The sequence below is a fragment of the Channa argus genome, chromosome 1 (genome assembly GCF_033026475.1).
Source record: "Channa argus isolate prfri chromosome 1, Channa argus male v1.0, whole genome shotgun sequence".
NCBI lineage: Eukaryota > Metazoa > Chordata > Actinopteri > Anabantiformes > Channidae > Channa > Channa argus.
This window is the reverse complement of record NC_090197.1, coordinates 17,679,600-17,694,993: the sequence shown is the minus strand read 5'-3', so window position 1 is coordinate 17,694,993 and position 15,394 is coordinate 17,679,600. Positions and strand designations below refer to the sequence as shown.

The 15,394-nt window shown below is 38.0% G+C and overlaps 1 protein-coding gene across 4 annotated transcripts in view; it reads right to left on the bottom strand.

The window, feature by feature from the left end:
* vps50 (VPS50 EARP/GARPII complex subunit) overlaps positions 1-15,394 on the bottom strand; it is a 97,714-nt gene that overhangs the window by 34,900 nt on the left and 47,420 nt on the right. For 2 of the 4 annotated variants that reach the window (XM_067503481.1, XM_067503501.1), the window contains exons 14-21: positions 10,142-10,227; positions 9,864-9,958; positions 8,432-8,530; positions 6,967-7,057; positions 6,202-6,387; positions 4,542-4,660; positions 3,153-3,259; positions 1,931-2,052 (exon numbers count right to left, since the gene is read on the bottom strand). In XM_067503481.1, coding sequence (XP_067359582.1) covers positions 1,931-2,052; positions 3,153-3,259; positions 4,542-4,660; positions 6,202-6,387; positions 6,967-7,057; positions 8,432-8,530; positions 9,864-9,958; positions 10,142-10,227 — 905 coding nt within the window. The remainder of the gene's footprint in view (positions 1-1,930; positions 2,053-3,152; positions 3,260-4,541; positions 4,661-6,201; positions 6,388-6,966; positions 7,058-8,431; positions 8,531-9,863; positions 9,959-10,141; positions 10,228-15,394) is intronic. The other 2 variants (XM_067503491.1, XM_067503510.1) reach the window with 2 other exon arrangements.

Sequence of the window (15,394 nt, the reverse complement as noted above, 5' to 3'; positions counted from 1 at the left end):
TGTCCCCTAGCAGGTGTAGCTTTAAGTCTTAATTCAATTATCCAGAATAACATTTTATATTATTTTAGGTCGCAGCCATAAGCGCTCGGACCTGCACATGTTTGAGTAAGATAAATAACATCCAGTTTGACAAACTGCTGGAGTCAGCAGGAGTCAGCAGAAAAGAAAGAAAAATAATTATTCCTTATATTATTGTTCACTTTTGAGAGAAGGCATTAATGAAAGTGTCAACTATGTTTCCAGTTTGCTCTCTCTTTTTCCCTCTCTGCAGCTGCCTGACCATTTGAATCCTTCTTCATTATTTTGTTAACCAGCTTCTCTCCTGTCCTCATTTAACCATGATAGTGTAAAATAGAGTGACGCACTCGTCTACTTTTATCTTCCCTCTATCTTTCAATTTACTTTCATCAATGGCGATTAAGAATTTGTGAGCACAGCACATAATGCATCTTTTAGCATATGTGCGAGAGTCAACAAGTGCAATTTGACTTGACACGGCCCACATACACAGATAATTGTGGTATTTACCCTTTTAAATATTAATGTCACCCACTACTCTGCAAGTAGAGAAGTCAAGCAGCTTCATCTTGATTCCAGTGGTGTAAAGAGAGCAGAGCCTAGGTCAAAATCGCAGCACACATGAATAGCAATTTCCAAAAGCGTTTTAAAGATTCATGGGGACATTAGCATTTTACTGTAGGTGCCACTTTGAGTGAGACCATTAATGAATTGGGTGAGTTCATGGAATGACATTAATGAGAAGCAGAGGTACAGTGCGGAAAGAAAGTAAGAGTTTGAGAGAGGGGGATGGAGTAGAAAGAGCATGAGGAAGAGAGAAAGAGAGAGAGTTGCATGGGAGAAGTGAGAAAAAAAAAGGCAGGAGGGATGAAAGACGATGTGATAAGAGGATATGTAAGCTAAAGGACCTGGCACAAAAATTGAAAAAGAAAAGGAGCAGGCTCGTATATATGTGTAAAGGAAAACAAACAGCGTTTAACACAGAAAGTTAGACACAAACAGAAAGCGAGTGATGTGAATAAAGGTGTGAAAACAAAACTTGATACAAACACACACATTGTACATGAACAGGACATGACAGTCACCAGATTGAGACACATCATATAAGAGACCCATTGACAAGCTGTCGACTTGCAACTACTGTGTCACCTTTTCCTCATCTCCCCTTGACACACAAACATGCCAATAATCTGTTTTGGAACGGCCCTTGTGGAGCAGTTATCCTTTTCATCTCTCCAACCTTGATGGGAGAGAAGTCATTTTGCTGGTATCATTATCACATCCCTGAGGGTGATACTGGCACAAATGTTGTTTTTTTTCTTTTTGCAAGGCACAATACAAATAGCCTTTAGAAGGAGTGTCTGAGAGTGGGCTTGCAGACTGTAACCTATTGTTCAGCTGGAACAGACAGCAATAAAAAAGACTGAAGAAGTGGTTATTCCCTGTCTCACAGTAAATCATCTAATAGACACATAAAAAGTAAGGCACTCGGATGTTTTCTGTGTGTGTCTACAGACATGCACCATCCTGACACCTGTAAGTGCAACAGGATGAACCACAGTCCTATTTCCCCTCCTCAAGGAAGTGAACCCTGTAGGAAAGCATTTATTTGATCACATTTAATTGACAGTACTCTCAAAATCAGAAAATTGCAGCAACTATAGTTTGGCTACAGGTACTGTGTGTGCATGTGCTGGTGTGTTTTACAGATGCATATTAAAATGCATCAAATAACTTGAAGATACCTACAATGACGCAGTGGCGTGTTATTCCAAGCTCAAAAGACCACACCCTACCACACCCAAGTTCAGGAGTCTTACACCTTTTACCAAAAAAAAAAAAAATGTAGTCTGGCATTTACCATAATATACAGTGTATGATCAAACAGATGAGAGACTAGTTAATACTGTACCATGTCATTGCGTCCAAAGAAGGTGTATACAGCATAGAGGTAGTAGTCAAAGAGCTGTGACACACAGTGGATGACATCGAAGGCAATCGGCTTCAGAATGTTCATCATCTGCATGTACTTCCCTGTGCACAGAGAATATACATACATAACAGTTGCCATAGTTTGGGTTTGTTGGAGTGCTGGACAAGGTTTATGTGTTGCTGACTGCAGACCAGTACAAGACACAGTTTGTGCATCTGTTTTATTTGTTTTTGGCTTAGGTACTTTTTTTGACCCACATCAGCTGAAACTAATTGAAATGACGAGATTCAAAGAGTGAAACTACACTCTAGAAGGTAATCTTAGTGGAACCATGTTCTTTGGGGAAGAACTTAACAAGAGCAAACAGCACTTGCATACACTTGAAGAGAACTTCATTTAATAGGAAGGTGTTAAAAAACAATGAGTACAGAGTTATAGGGTTGTAACAAGGTTACCATTGACTCAGAACTGATGAATGGAGGGGAAAAGGAAGAAAGAAAGAAACTCAATCCAGCTTCACCACTGAGACAGCACTATTTCTCTCACACTTTCATTTTTCACCACCTTTCTCTTGAATTCTGCACTGAGAAATACGGGAGCAATCTAACTCCATCAAAGAGCTGCACAGACTGAATTAGAAGCGATTGCTTGGAATCAAACTTTTTCTTGCTTTCAGCTTTCCTACATGACTCTAAATCAATATTACCTATTTTGTGAAAGAAGTAAAACAATTCTTTTGTACAGGAAAGTTCTAAACAGAGAGGGGGCAACCATTTTTTTCTGAAAACAATATGCATGAACCTGCAGTCATTTATCGTTTAAAATGTTAAGAATTTGAGGATTCATATCCTGTAACAAGAGATATGTTCAACTATACTACCACACAGGAACGTTAAGTGCCTAATCGTATTCCTTTTCACACGTGAAAATCACATCACAGGGGTCACATCGCCACAGAGCATGCCTTGCCAAGGAAGGGAACTGATGTCTCCAAAGCCACCTCACAAAGACATGTTAGCACCTCTTTGGAAGGTCAGAGCTCAGCCTGACGGCTAACCATTATTAATGCAACTTAGTCACACCACAGCAACTGCTAGCATATTCGGTGGATAAATGAAACTCTCAGCAGGGTAAAGAGAATACCCAGTGTGTGAATATGTACTTTGTAGAGTGTGTGTGTGTGTGTTTTTAAAGGACTCACCAACAAGCCGGATGACATTGAGGGTTGTGTTGGTGAGAATTGGTGCATTGGATTTGTTAAGATTGTAGTCTGACTTTTTCTTGCTTCTTATGGTCTCTCGGGACACACTGATACGTCCAGCAGATAGGAATGAGGGAGAAAATAGGGGACAATCTTGAGAATAAAATTGACTCGTGGGTCAATCAATCAATCAGAGCTCATTACACAATAACGAAGACACAGAAGGACCCAATGGTGAAGTCAGTGATCTAGTGATCCTGGAGCACCAAAACCCTGGCACTGAGCATTCAACCTTAATAGTCACCAATCATTACATGAACCATGTAATGTGTGGATGTTTCTTACTCAGCCCATTCAATAATTAGCCATTAGTAATCCCTGCTTAAAAGCATAGGAAATTAGTATTTTAGGGTAATGACAGATTAATGCACATGAGGCAAGGAATAGGAAATGAGGTGAGGCATAAAGAAAAAACTAATGAGATATGGATACCATATGTAATTATTGTACATTACATGACAAAGTAATGAATTGAAATCCTCATATACGCACACGTGCATGCGTACAGTATATAATCATTATTCAGCAGCTTCTTTGTAATGAGGAGCTCCTGAATAAATAATAGCATAGTTGCCATGTAAATTCAGATGTTAGGTCTCACACATATACAAACACAATCCTGTGTTCTCAATGTTTCCGTCCACCAGATATAGTGCTTAGTAGTTTTTCTTGAGAGACACTCCAAACCGAACAAATAATGTCCTTCTATAATTCATCATTCCATCACAATGCATAAAAAAAATCCAAACTTGTGGGGTTATTTATGACAACCAGTTCATTAATTTTAGAGGAAGATATGACAATCGCAGCTATACCATACCAATTGTTTGCATAAATTATAGGATCTTCTGAATTCAACACTGCCTGATAATAAAATGGGACAGAATGCAGTTTCTTCCTCCACCGCATTCAAATTTCTCTTTCAAATGAAAATGAATCATTTTACACAAGGTGCAGAGACCACATGATTGCCTTGGCTGATATTAAAAAGGGACTCATCTTTCAAAAGTCACCAAAGAGAATTTTCCATGGGTAGACAAAGGCATTGTACAAGCTTTCTGCTTACTTAGTAGGGTTAGGCAGAGGTGAACTTCAATTATTATTGCTAAATGCGTATAACGTGCTGCAATGCATGACTTCACATTCTTTTAGAACTTCCTTGAAAAGATTCAAGGACATATCATTTTATTTTGTGTAGGTAAGTAATGCGTGTTGCGTCTTTTATTCGCTTTTATTTTATGAGCAGTAGAAGTGATGGATACCTGATAAACCACCTAAGTTCACTTGTCATATGCTGAGTGGCATAAAATAATTTAGCTTGAAACTGACCTCTTGAGAGGGGCGTCGCCTGTCTGTTCATCCACATAGTCCTGCTTTAGCTCCTCAGGGACATCGCTGTCGCTGTCGTAATCCTGATATACACTCTTCTCCAGCTCATCTGACTCATACTTGAGAAATGTTGACGACAAAGTTCAGATGGAGGTCATAGAAAATGATGCTCAAAAAGCCAGTGCAAAGAGGAAATATAATAACACAAAAAATAAGTGTGAAAAAATGTGATGCCATTGGGGAAAAGTGTGTCACTGCTGTTGACATGAGATCAATAAAGGTTTGAAAACCATTTTGCATAACCATAAAATAAAAGGGCTTGAGGTGGATAAAGTAAGTAAGTAAAGTCATTCTCTTCTTAGAGGAAAGCTTAGTTAAAGCTCCCCTGAAATCAGACAATATTTTCTTTGTCCTCAATTGCAAGAACACAGCCATATAGAAAGGATTACGAGCTCAAGAGCATCCCAGGCCAAGGCTTCAATAGTCCTGAGAAGTCCGATAGCGCAATATTGCTTTTGATGTTGAGTCTGAAAGGAAAATATATTAATGTAAAAAAAAAAAATAAAAGGTTGTGACAGGTTGTGTAATTTCTTCCCCCATTCTTGAAAAGTAATACTGATTCTTCTGATAAATAAGCCTTAAATTGACATTTGACTTGATACTAGTAATAAAAGGGAGCATGTGTACTGCATAACCTCCATAGTATTGGCCAGTATTCTTTGGATCACAGTAACCACGCTACACGTATCTCACTGATGCCTAAAGAAGCTGGGACAGTAGCAAGATTTAGTTTTCTTCTTACCAACTTGGTACAGCATATCACTACAAGTGAGTCATTTTATGAGTTTTCAGAGTTGTCAGGCTAGCAGCAATGGTTGCTTTCCATTGGTGTTTAAGAAAGTAACAGATGAAACAAGATTAAAGATTCTAAAACTCAAATAGGAAACAAAAAAGTACAGCATACATGATGGGCGTACATTTATGTGTGGTGCCAGAGACTCCCACAGACTCCCAGCAAAACTGTACTGCACCATGCTAAGCAATAAAATACTTCTTTTAAGATGAAGCGCTGCCTATTTATATTTAACACAGCATCCAGTAGGAAAGCTGTTCCTAATAAATAAAAAAGGTTTTCAATATTGCTATATTAAAGCAGTAGTTCTGCGCTGAGGGAAATGAATGAAAATAACGACAACACAAAACAAAATGAGGACTTGAAGTCTTCAGCTTTCAGCTTCAACTCAGACAGTGCACCAAAAGGTTATAATAATCATGGCAGGTTTTGCACTGCTGGCCTTATATTGTTAATGAATGTTTAGTATGGCCTGATGAAAACAAGGCTAAAGGCTGCTGTAAGCCACAAGATGACACATGCTGATTATGTCTCAATTAAATAGATTGTCACTTTATTAGCTTTCTTTGCTGTTTTTTTCCTGGGGTAACTTTGTTAATTAGGCATATTTATGTGAACAGGTGTCTCTGAATGATAGCAATGAACAACTTCGGAATAAGCAGACAACTATTCATACTTGATACTTTTATCAAGGAGTTTCAATAAAGTCCCTAGAATGTTGCTTTTTTTATACGTTTCAGATTAATACAAATAATTCCAAATATTAACTGGAAGAGTGTGATGCTGTTGCCTTTCTTTGGGTCTTACCCCATTTGATGCCAGTACATCCTCTGTCTCCTCTTCTTTGTGGTCAATGTGCATTTCAAAGGGGTTGCCCTCCTGAAGGTACTGCTGAAAAAGAGACAGCTGATCCTGCTCGGGGCTGGCTGAGGACACTGCCTGTCTGCTTGGGGAAACCGACGGAGAGCGACACTGGCCCATAAAATGAAATTCCTGGATTGTAAAAAATTATTTTGCATGTTTGTTGCAAAATATGCCCAAGCAGGACAGACATAAAGGGAAAAAAACTTTATGACGAAAAAAGAAATGACTTAATTTATCTTTCTGACATCTGTATTTCAAGTACCCTGAAAATACAGTAAGCATAATATTCTTTTCTTTGAACTGGTAACAGTGTATACTGCACATTGTAGAAATACTGTACCTGCAGTAAAGAAGAACATTTTATTGGTGACAAGCTACATTAGGCTTTGATATTCAAGATTACATTTTTTTTAAATTCTTATTTTGTGATGTGTTGTGTCTGTTGTGATAATAAAAAGCAGTTTTATCTTTATTTGTGTTATACTGTATATGTCTTGAAATGTACTCCTACAGTGTTGATAGACTTGCTAAAAGACCTATATGCACCCACACACCTACCTACAGACACACATACAAATAAATCACTGAGCAGGTGCCCCTGTGTCTCAGCTTCTCATGCAAATTGCAAATTTCAGTGGTGGGGGCGTCAGTGAATGACATTGTGGAATAAATGAATGCTACCATGCTTCACTTTCCCGCTTTACTCACATGGAGCTGGGAGATGTTGAAGTTAGACTTGACTGGACACAGTTCCCATGTCTCGTTTTCCAGAAACATTCTCAGCTCTTCCAGTCGTGCTCTAATGGTTTGAGAAGAAACAAAAAAAAACAAACAAAATGGGAACGGAGTAGAAAATGAAGAAGTTGTCAACATCAGTACATGAATACATTTGTGCCATTGTTTATTCGACCAGTTGCTGGGCATTGGAAGTGTGCGTCTCTCCGTGTGGTCGTGAGTGGGAGTTTTTCCATGTGTTTCTAGGTTAACTGTGATTGTAGGGTAGCCACACCAGTGTTTACCTGCTAGGGCAATATTAGCATTTCGAATGTTGGAGGGCCCCTTGTTGCTCACCTTAAAGGTGTTTGAAGTATGAAAAGTGGAGAGGATTTGTGGATTCACAATACACAATGGATTCACCATACTTTAAATAACTCTATGAACGCTATTTAAGCATTTTTCAAGACAAATGCTGGCAGTTCTGTACTTACAGGTATACTGTTTATCTCAAATTTTATGCATTTAGAATGAATCATTCAAAGGAAATGAGTTAGCAGAAATTACCAGTGGCAAAGCTCTCAGATATTTATCATGTCTGAGCCCTGACAACCATTGCGTCCTTTGCACCGGCAGGCCAACGATACACCCATTCTAATCACTGACTGTGTCACTGCAGGCAGCTGACAGACAAATACTACATCATCCAGTCAAAGTTCACTGATGGGTTCTCTCTTTAGCAAAGACACCCAGCTGGAAAATGAATCAAACCTAATGTAAAGATGATGCACAGTGGAAGCCCCTGGCCAGTAGTGCTGATGTATCTAATGTGCCATCATAATGATGTTGGATGTCCTCCTTTTTATGTCTCTCTTTCTCAGTTCCAATTTCAATGTGCATTGAGATGACTTCCATGTCATCCATTTATTCTAAAGATCATGCCTCTGTGTGTCTCTCTTTTGTTGTTTTGTGTCATTAGGAAGAAGTTCATCAGTAATGCTTATTTTAACATAATATCAATGATTCTTGACAATAAATCACACTGCAAATGACCTCTGATGATCTCAGTGAAAGCATGCATATTTATGGGGTTTAGTGGGGGGTTATATAATCAAGATGTAAATGTGCTTCCAGCTCAGTGAGTGTTGTACAATGTACAATATAATTACACATTTACTTCAGAGAGGGCTACACTGGAAATAGAGCATACTACAGGAAATCAGTGATTAGAAGTGTGTGTTAACCTGCTTTCTAAAAATCTGTTCCATCTACTATCATCTCACTACTTTTCCTACATTACACTACACTACATATCTGGGGACTGCGCAAACTTGATCCAGACACACACTACGTATAATAGCTGCAATCAATCAATCCTATCAGCACAGTAACTAAAACAGAAAAAACGTCTAATCATCACAATCCGGGTAATGATCAAGAATCAGTGAAAATCCTTTACCTGTGATAGTTTTTAAAGTAGTTAATGCTTTGGCGTTTGATAGACTCCTGCAGGACTTCAGACTTGCTGCCGCAGAACTCCTCTCCCACCTGCATCAACCTGTAAGCGGAGGCAAAAGGTAAGGGGACAATTGTAAGTGGAGTTGGAGTGGTAAGAGATTGGATTGAGGTACCGATAAATCAGTAAATAAATGAAGAATTCACGAAAATCTAAAAATTATTAATCCATGATGTTAAAATAATGTATGTAAGACACTGTCCTAAAGAACCCAGTGCGTGTTTACACCACTAAAACTAGAGCAGTTATCTGCGGGCACATGTACTATCTGTCGGTAGTGAGGAAATTGAGTGGACGTTAAATGTTGCCTAGTGAACCACTAAGGCAGTTTGTGATTGATAACTATACTGTATTGTTATACATACATGTATAGTTATGCAACTACTGCAAGTTACGAGTGCTGTAATTAACAATTTTATGCAATGGCTTCTCAAACTAACATCATATACTGTAACATCCTTAAAAATGCTCACAACTGTAATTTTCTAAATTTGTTCATATTATTTTATCAACTGCAAAATAAAAAACAAACCTTAGGGATAGGTTTAAATTGACACCCAGCCTTAAAGCCTTTGAGGAAAAGACTAGCAGGGACAAAAAGGCACAGTGTAAACAGACTTACTCTGGTAACTGGACTTGCCAGTCAAGAGACAGACACTGTTACTGTTAGAATGGGTGCTGAAGAAAAAGGACCTTACAAATGTGCAGCAAGTGATCCAAAGTGACCTATTTTGACATGCTGCTCAACCTCCTACGGCTGACTAAATAAACCCATATTTCACTATGTGAAAATGAGGTTATCTACAGTATGTACAGAGCTATCCAAGATAGTGGCTTCACTAAAGGCAAATTTCTCCCTTCTGGGTATTGAAACTAATAAATACATATAAATGTGGGTAGAAAACACACACTCCAAAATTTTTGATTCCTTTCACCTATGTGCTCTGTTCAGTTAAACAAAGGAAAAACTTTATAAAGAGTATTAAAATGAGCTGAGCAGTTAAGAGGAATGTGATACTGTGGTGTGTACTCTTGGTGCCTCGTTAATGCAAACTAAACTAAACTGCAATTTACAAGAACGTTATACTAATCAAAGGTATTATCAGTAGGTTGTTGAAATGGATCATACTACCGTAATTTCTGTTTTAATTTGCATGTAAACAGATCCAATATGAATTTTTCCTGGGGCGTAAAATTGTGTGTCGCCATATTTTGAGTCCATTTGTGAGTAAGTGACTGAACAAGTAGTACAAAAAGTAAGTAAAGCAACTTCACATGAAAGTAGATCAGCCTAGAAAAAGGAAGAAGAGTGAGATAATGCAGACAAATTAATGGAAATAAGAAGAGGGTTTGCTGCTCAAGCCTTGCGGCGTACCTGCTGATGACATCCAGTACCACTATGAAATCATCATATTGAAAGTTAGACATGTCTGTCCCCAGGATGTAGGCCTTCACTTTCAACTGGACATCCTAAGGAGAGAAATGAGAGGGACAGGATGATTCATGGGAGGAGAACTTGTGATTGAGCCACTCCTAGGTGAGCAGAAATGTGTGCAAAAATGAATTAAAATAATTAAATGAGCTAGGAGTGGAAAGAGAGGAAGAGACGTTCTCCAGATCCTGCACAAAAGGGAAAGACAGTGAGTCACAAACCTGCCAGATCCGTGTTAGCCCATGCTCCAGCTTCTTCTTCACGTAGCTGCGGTCCACTAACTCATCAGACTCTGCAGCAGCATCATCTAGGTAATAAAAAAAGGAACATTAAAAGACTAATACTGAACTCTCATATTTCTTAAAGATTTCATGTTCTGTATTATTTGATTGTCATTTTAGACAAAGAAATTAATTTAATAATTTAAAGTTGAGCACACTAGACTGGAGAATTTGTTAAGTCCATAGTCCCCCAAGACGGGGATGACTGACACCAACCCAGAAATCAGTAGATACTAGATGACATTTAAATAAGGTGTTAGAGTCCTGTTCACTGTCAGACAATGACACCAACATTTTCAGTGAATGCAGTTAAACTCACCATTCTTTTATTTCTATTCTTTTTTCTCTGAACAATCAGACAGAATAGCATGTGGTGCAGACACAGCAGAGGCAGCTACACTGTCTGCAATACTTTCCTTTAGCTGAAAATTGCCTCAATCAATCTCAAGCTGTTTGCCCTGTTTGAAGTGGATCTCTAGGAAAGGCAGCGGCAGTGAGTCCATAAGACAACAAGTATGTGGCTGTAAAGCCCACATCAAATTCCTTTAACCCACTAGAAAGACGGAGAAATCCTGTGGTTAGTATTTAAATAGGTTTTTGTGGTGTGTCTATCTTTTATTATTGACCATCTTCACAGGATGAACATATATGCTTAAAATCTGTCCAGAATCCCTTGTAAATTAGTCCTCCCCTGTTCAAGTTCCTATTGTGTATTACTAACATTTCAGAAAAAAGAAATAACTGAATAACTAAGAATCTTGCACATTAAATTATTATCTTGGTCCCATGAAATAAATTCTCTTATTTTTTTAACCACTCTACAGTAAACCCCGCTTTGTGGGTCAGATGCAAGGCTAGTCTCCTACTAAGGATTTAGTGTTTTAAAGATGCTTTAACAGAGAAGATGTTTTTTAGACAATGTTGCTTCAATTCTGACTGTCTCTGTACAAAGAAAGTCCTCTCCACTATCTGCAGCACTCTAAAAACAAAGTCAATTGCTGCTGAGCAATGCTCAGGCCAGTACAGTATATAATTTCCCAGTTGGTATAGCCAAATGGACATAAGCTGGTAAAAATACTAAAAGTCTGCTGCAGGATCTGTTATTAGTGCTATTACTATTACTCTCATTCTGGGTAATATTGGCTATATGTCGAAGTGTCTCTGGGCAAGACATTTAACCCCCAACAGGTGTCCTTTTCCATCCCCAGCTGTGCAGTGCCGGTCCAAGCCTGGTAGAAATTGGGAAGGGTTGCGCCAGGAAGGGCATCCGGCGTAAAAACTGTGCCAAATCAACATGCGGACAATGATCCCCTGTGGCAACCCTGAACTCACGGGATAAGCCGCAAGGACAAAACAAATAAATATAAATTGAAGAACATATATTTAATGATAATCCAAATATAATTTGTTAAATCCATTTCCATGTAGAAGACATTCAAGAGCTAAGAACGTCCAAGACTTTAAAATCTGTCGTCAGTGTTAGAGCAGTGAGAGCAGGCATAAATGTGTCAGTAACAGAAAATGCGTGGTTTTCTGGTTGTTTTAGATCTCACACAGTGCCCATCATTAACTATTAAACCAGATGATAGTTGGAAGCAGAGAAAACAAGGCAGACAAGTGTAAATCAGGGGTGGTGTTTTTCTTATTCTGAAGCAGTGAGATGGTTGAAAGACTGAAAGCTTTAACCATACAAACACATAACTCAACTTGAGTCATATATCTCAAAGCTGTAGTCAAAACAGAGCCACTGTGGACTGGCCCTGCTGGGTGAGGCATTCGTCTGCCGAGCAAGAAGATAAATTTGCTTTGCTATTTTGCCTGATTTTACAATGTGACATATATGTGTCTCATTTGACCTTAATGGCAAGTGGAACCAGTGTTCTCAATGTGTAGATCTGCTTGTTGTTCCAAGAATTTCCCAAAGTAGAATGGGAGGCAGAGCCTTTATTTACCAAGATTCTCTCCTGTGGAACTGGCTGACAGTTCAGATTCATGAATTCAGCTTTAGACTTCAAGAGATCCCCATGATGTACTAACCACCTCTCTCACCCCAAATAGTGTGAATTTGGATGTTGGCTGATGCCAGTGTTTGAAAATGAAACCAATATATGAGTGTGGACTGAGAAAAGAGCAAGGTTATAAGACCTCTGCTGTTTTAACCTAATGTCTGCTTCAGGCTAGCAGCTCAACATTACATTAGCTGCTACTAGAAAGATTCCCCTGAATCTCGGAGCGTGTTGCATTATTGTAAATGTGAAGACACATTTGGACAAAATAGAAGATAATGTGTCAAATAAAAGAGATTTTGTCTTTCGTTCTGCTGCATTTCTTGTAAACTATCTATTGTAGAGTAGATACTATAATGTTAGAGGAGCCACAATACATACTCTTTAGAATTCATTATTAATCATTAATAAGTAAAAGCTCATCACGTCTCAAAGAAAAAAAAAAAACAGATGAAGAACTCTGTTCTATGCAGCATAGTTTACCTGACAAGGTTTTCCTCCTCCGCTGTTCACTTTTATCAGTCTGCATGCAGATTAGCACTTTACCTCCGGGCCTTTGTTAATCATTCTCTGAGGCTTACAATTACCGTATAGCAATACAAAGGATATGCTCTGCCTTACTATGGATCTATCTGACAAAAAACTCAGTACAACAAAGGAGTGTAAAAATCTCCGAGAGGAATTCATGTCAAGTTTGATAAGTTGCAATACCCTGGAACAATGCGGTTTCCGTAAACATCATTAATGAGAAAGCCAAGGTCTGAAAAATCTTACATAAATAAGACATTTAGGGTTGCAACTCCATCCAAAACCAGTATTTTATTAAAATAAGTGAAAAATAAAAAAATGCCTATCCTAAAATTTAAGAATCTGTTTAAAATACATGTTTAAAACGTTTACTAGAGAATTTTTTTCATCAGGTGCATCTGTTTTAAATGATCTTAGTGGCACCATTGTTTGTCTCACAAATCTAATGTTAAAGGAAAATGGTAATTAGGCTGTTGTCATGTCCAGCGCTCAGAAAGGCCCAGCACAACACTGTAAATTATCTTACAAGTGCCTAAAACCATGAACCCTGTGTCTTGAACAGTAACATGAGTCAAACCGATTATTTTAACTTGACAATTTCAAGTTAGTTTTATCTCAAGTGAGATGGAAAACCTCTTCTTTTGGTTAATGGTTAATGGCCATTTTGAAAACCAGACCAGCAATATCATTTGGTTGGCAAATGGATCTTGCTTCAGTGATCAGTATGGTAGATCAATTTTAAATTCTAGTAGTAAGCAAGAATGCCTCTGCACCTATCAACCATGGATTTTTTTTCTCCTCCCACCTGCTAATAGCAGTCATAGTACTCAGAGGAAAAGCATGTGTATCACTCACTGGCATATTTGTTTGAATTTTAAGGTTTAGTGAGGTCTTATTCCTCTCAGAGACATTCCTCATCTCAGACCAAGCTCATCCTGTCATATCAGCTGCACAGTCACTACTGTCTGGCCACAACCTTATCCAGTAATGATTTATAAACATGTGAATGTGTCCATGTTTAATAAAATTCCAATCAATGTCCTAAACTGGTCTTTTCAAATGCTGTACTTCAGCCTCCATTAACATTGATTAGACTTTAAGTCATTATTGGGGACAGAAGTTTTAGAAACAATTGCATCATTCATTAAGACAAAAGACTTGGGAGGACTTGGGAAACAATTTGACATGGCAACTTGACATATCTGGGTTTAATTTAATGAGCACAAGGACGGTAGTGAGAATGAGTGGGTGTGAAAAAGAAAGGAGGAAAAAAATGAAGAAGCCAAAGTAAAACTGAGGTTGTGAAATCTCTAAGCTCTGGCAAAGATGAGAAAGCAGAAACTGTGACTGATTAACTGATGACACAAAACTAAGAGCTATGGATGTGCCAGAAAGAGTAAATCTGTGTTAATGGAGAAGAAAAAAGAGGAGAAACAAAGTGCATGGCTTCAATACAACCACATTAACTCATATTTTTATACCGTACTCAACTCAACCTATCTTGAGAATTAAGTAGATACTAGCCAATACACAGTCAGCTGCCAAAACACAGTTATAGTCAGAGCTGCAAAAAGTAAGTAACAAACAAAAAAGAAAACAAACAATCAAACAAAAAAATCAACCCCTGCTCATTTAAATCCTGTAATATACTGTAGGAACAGAAGGAAAACAGTAACCATATGGACCGGGCATTTTTAGCCTCTGTTAAGATCAGAAATGCTGATTATGCCAATGTTCATTTTAAAAAAAATAGTCACTGTATTATTTTCCTTACCAATATTTAAGGAAAATATGAATTATAGAAAAAAAAAATCTGATTGAACTTGGATGTACAGACAACTGTCAATGGATAATTTTATCGCAATGTTTTACTACGGTGTTAAAATTATTTTCCTGTGTTGTTGCCAGTGCATTTTATGTCACTGCAATGTCCCAGTGTTGACCTGTACGAGCTGTTGACAGCTACCCCAGGTTACCCAGTTAGAAAGCACAAAATGGTTATTAAATGTTTTGATACAGAGAGGAAGCCACCCTTTTTTAATCTGTGGGTGGTAACCAATGTTCTGAAACCTTTAGTGGCATTGTGGGTAACATTGTGGGTGTGACTCATAGGACAAACACCCACAGGGGCCCTATCTTCCCACTGGTTTTAAACTATGAGTCATACACACAGCAGCCTATGTCTGAATTTGAATAAATCTGTAAAAGTCGAACAAGAGAAAAGTAAAACAAAAAAGAAACACGGATTCTTTAATATTGCAACAACATAAATGGAATCCATGGAGCTTTCATCAGACTGCATTGGCTTGACTTGAGTCATCACTGTAAATGCAATTTTTAAATTAGAAATATATCAGTTAGTTCACACAGATGAGACTGAGTAAAAGGATGAATAAAAGAAACTAAAAAATAAAGAGGACTGAGTTTTTAAATGACAAAACTTAACTTGGAAAGCAGATCTGCACATCAACAATTGCTTGTAAAGAGTGATACTTTTCAAAAATGTAACTCTGTATCTACTAAGATTTTTTTTTTTCAACATTTTAATTATAGCAGGGATACAACCAACAGTTGCAATACATTTTATCCATTTAGCTCTGTATAATCCAGTATGATGGGATTTCATGCATATCTCTCCTCCTCCCACACTCAAACTTGG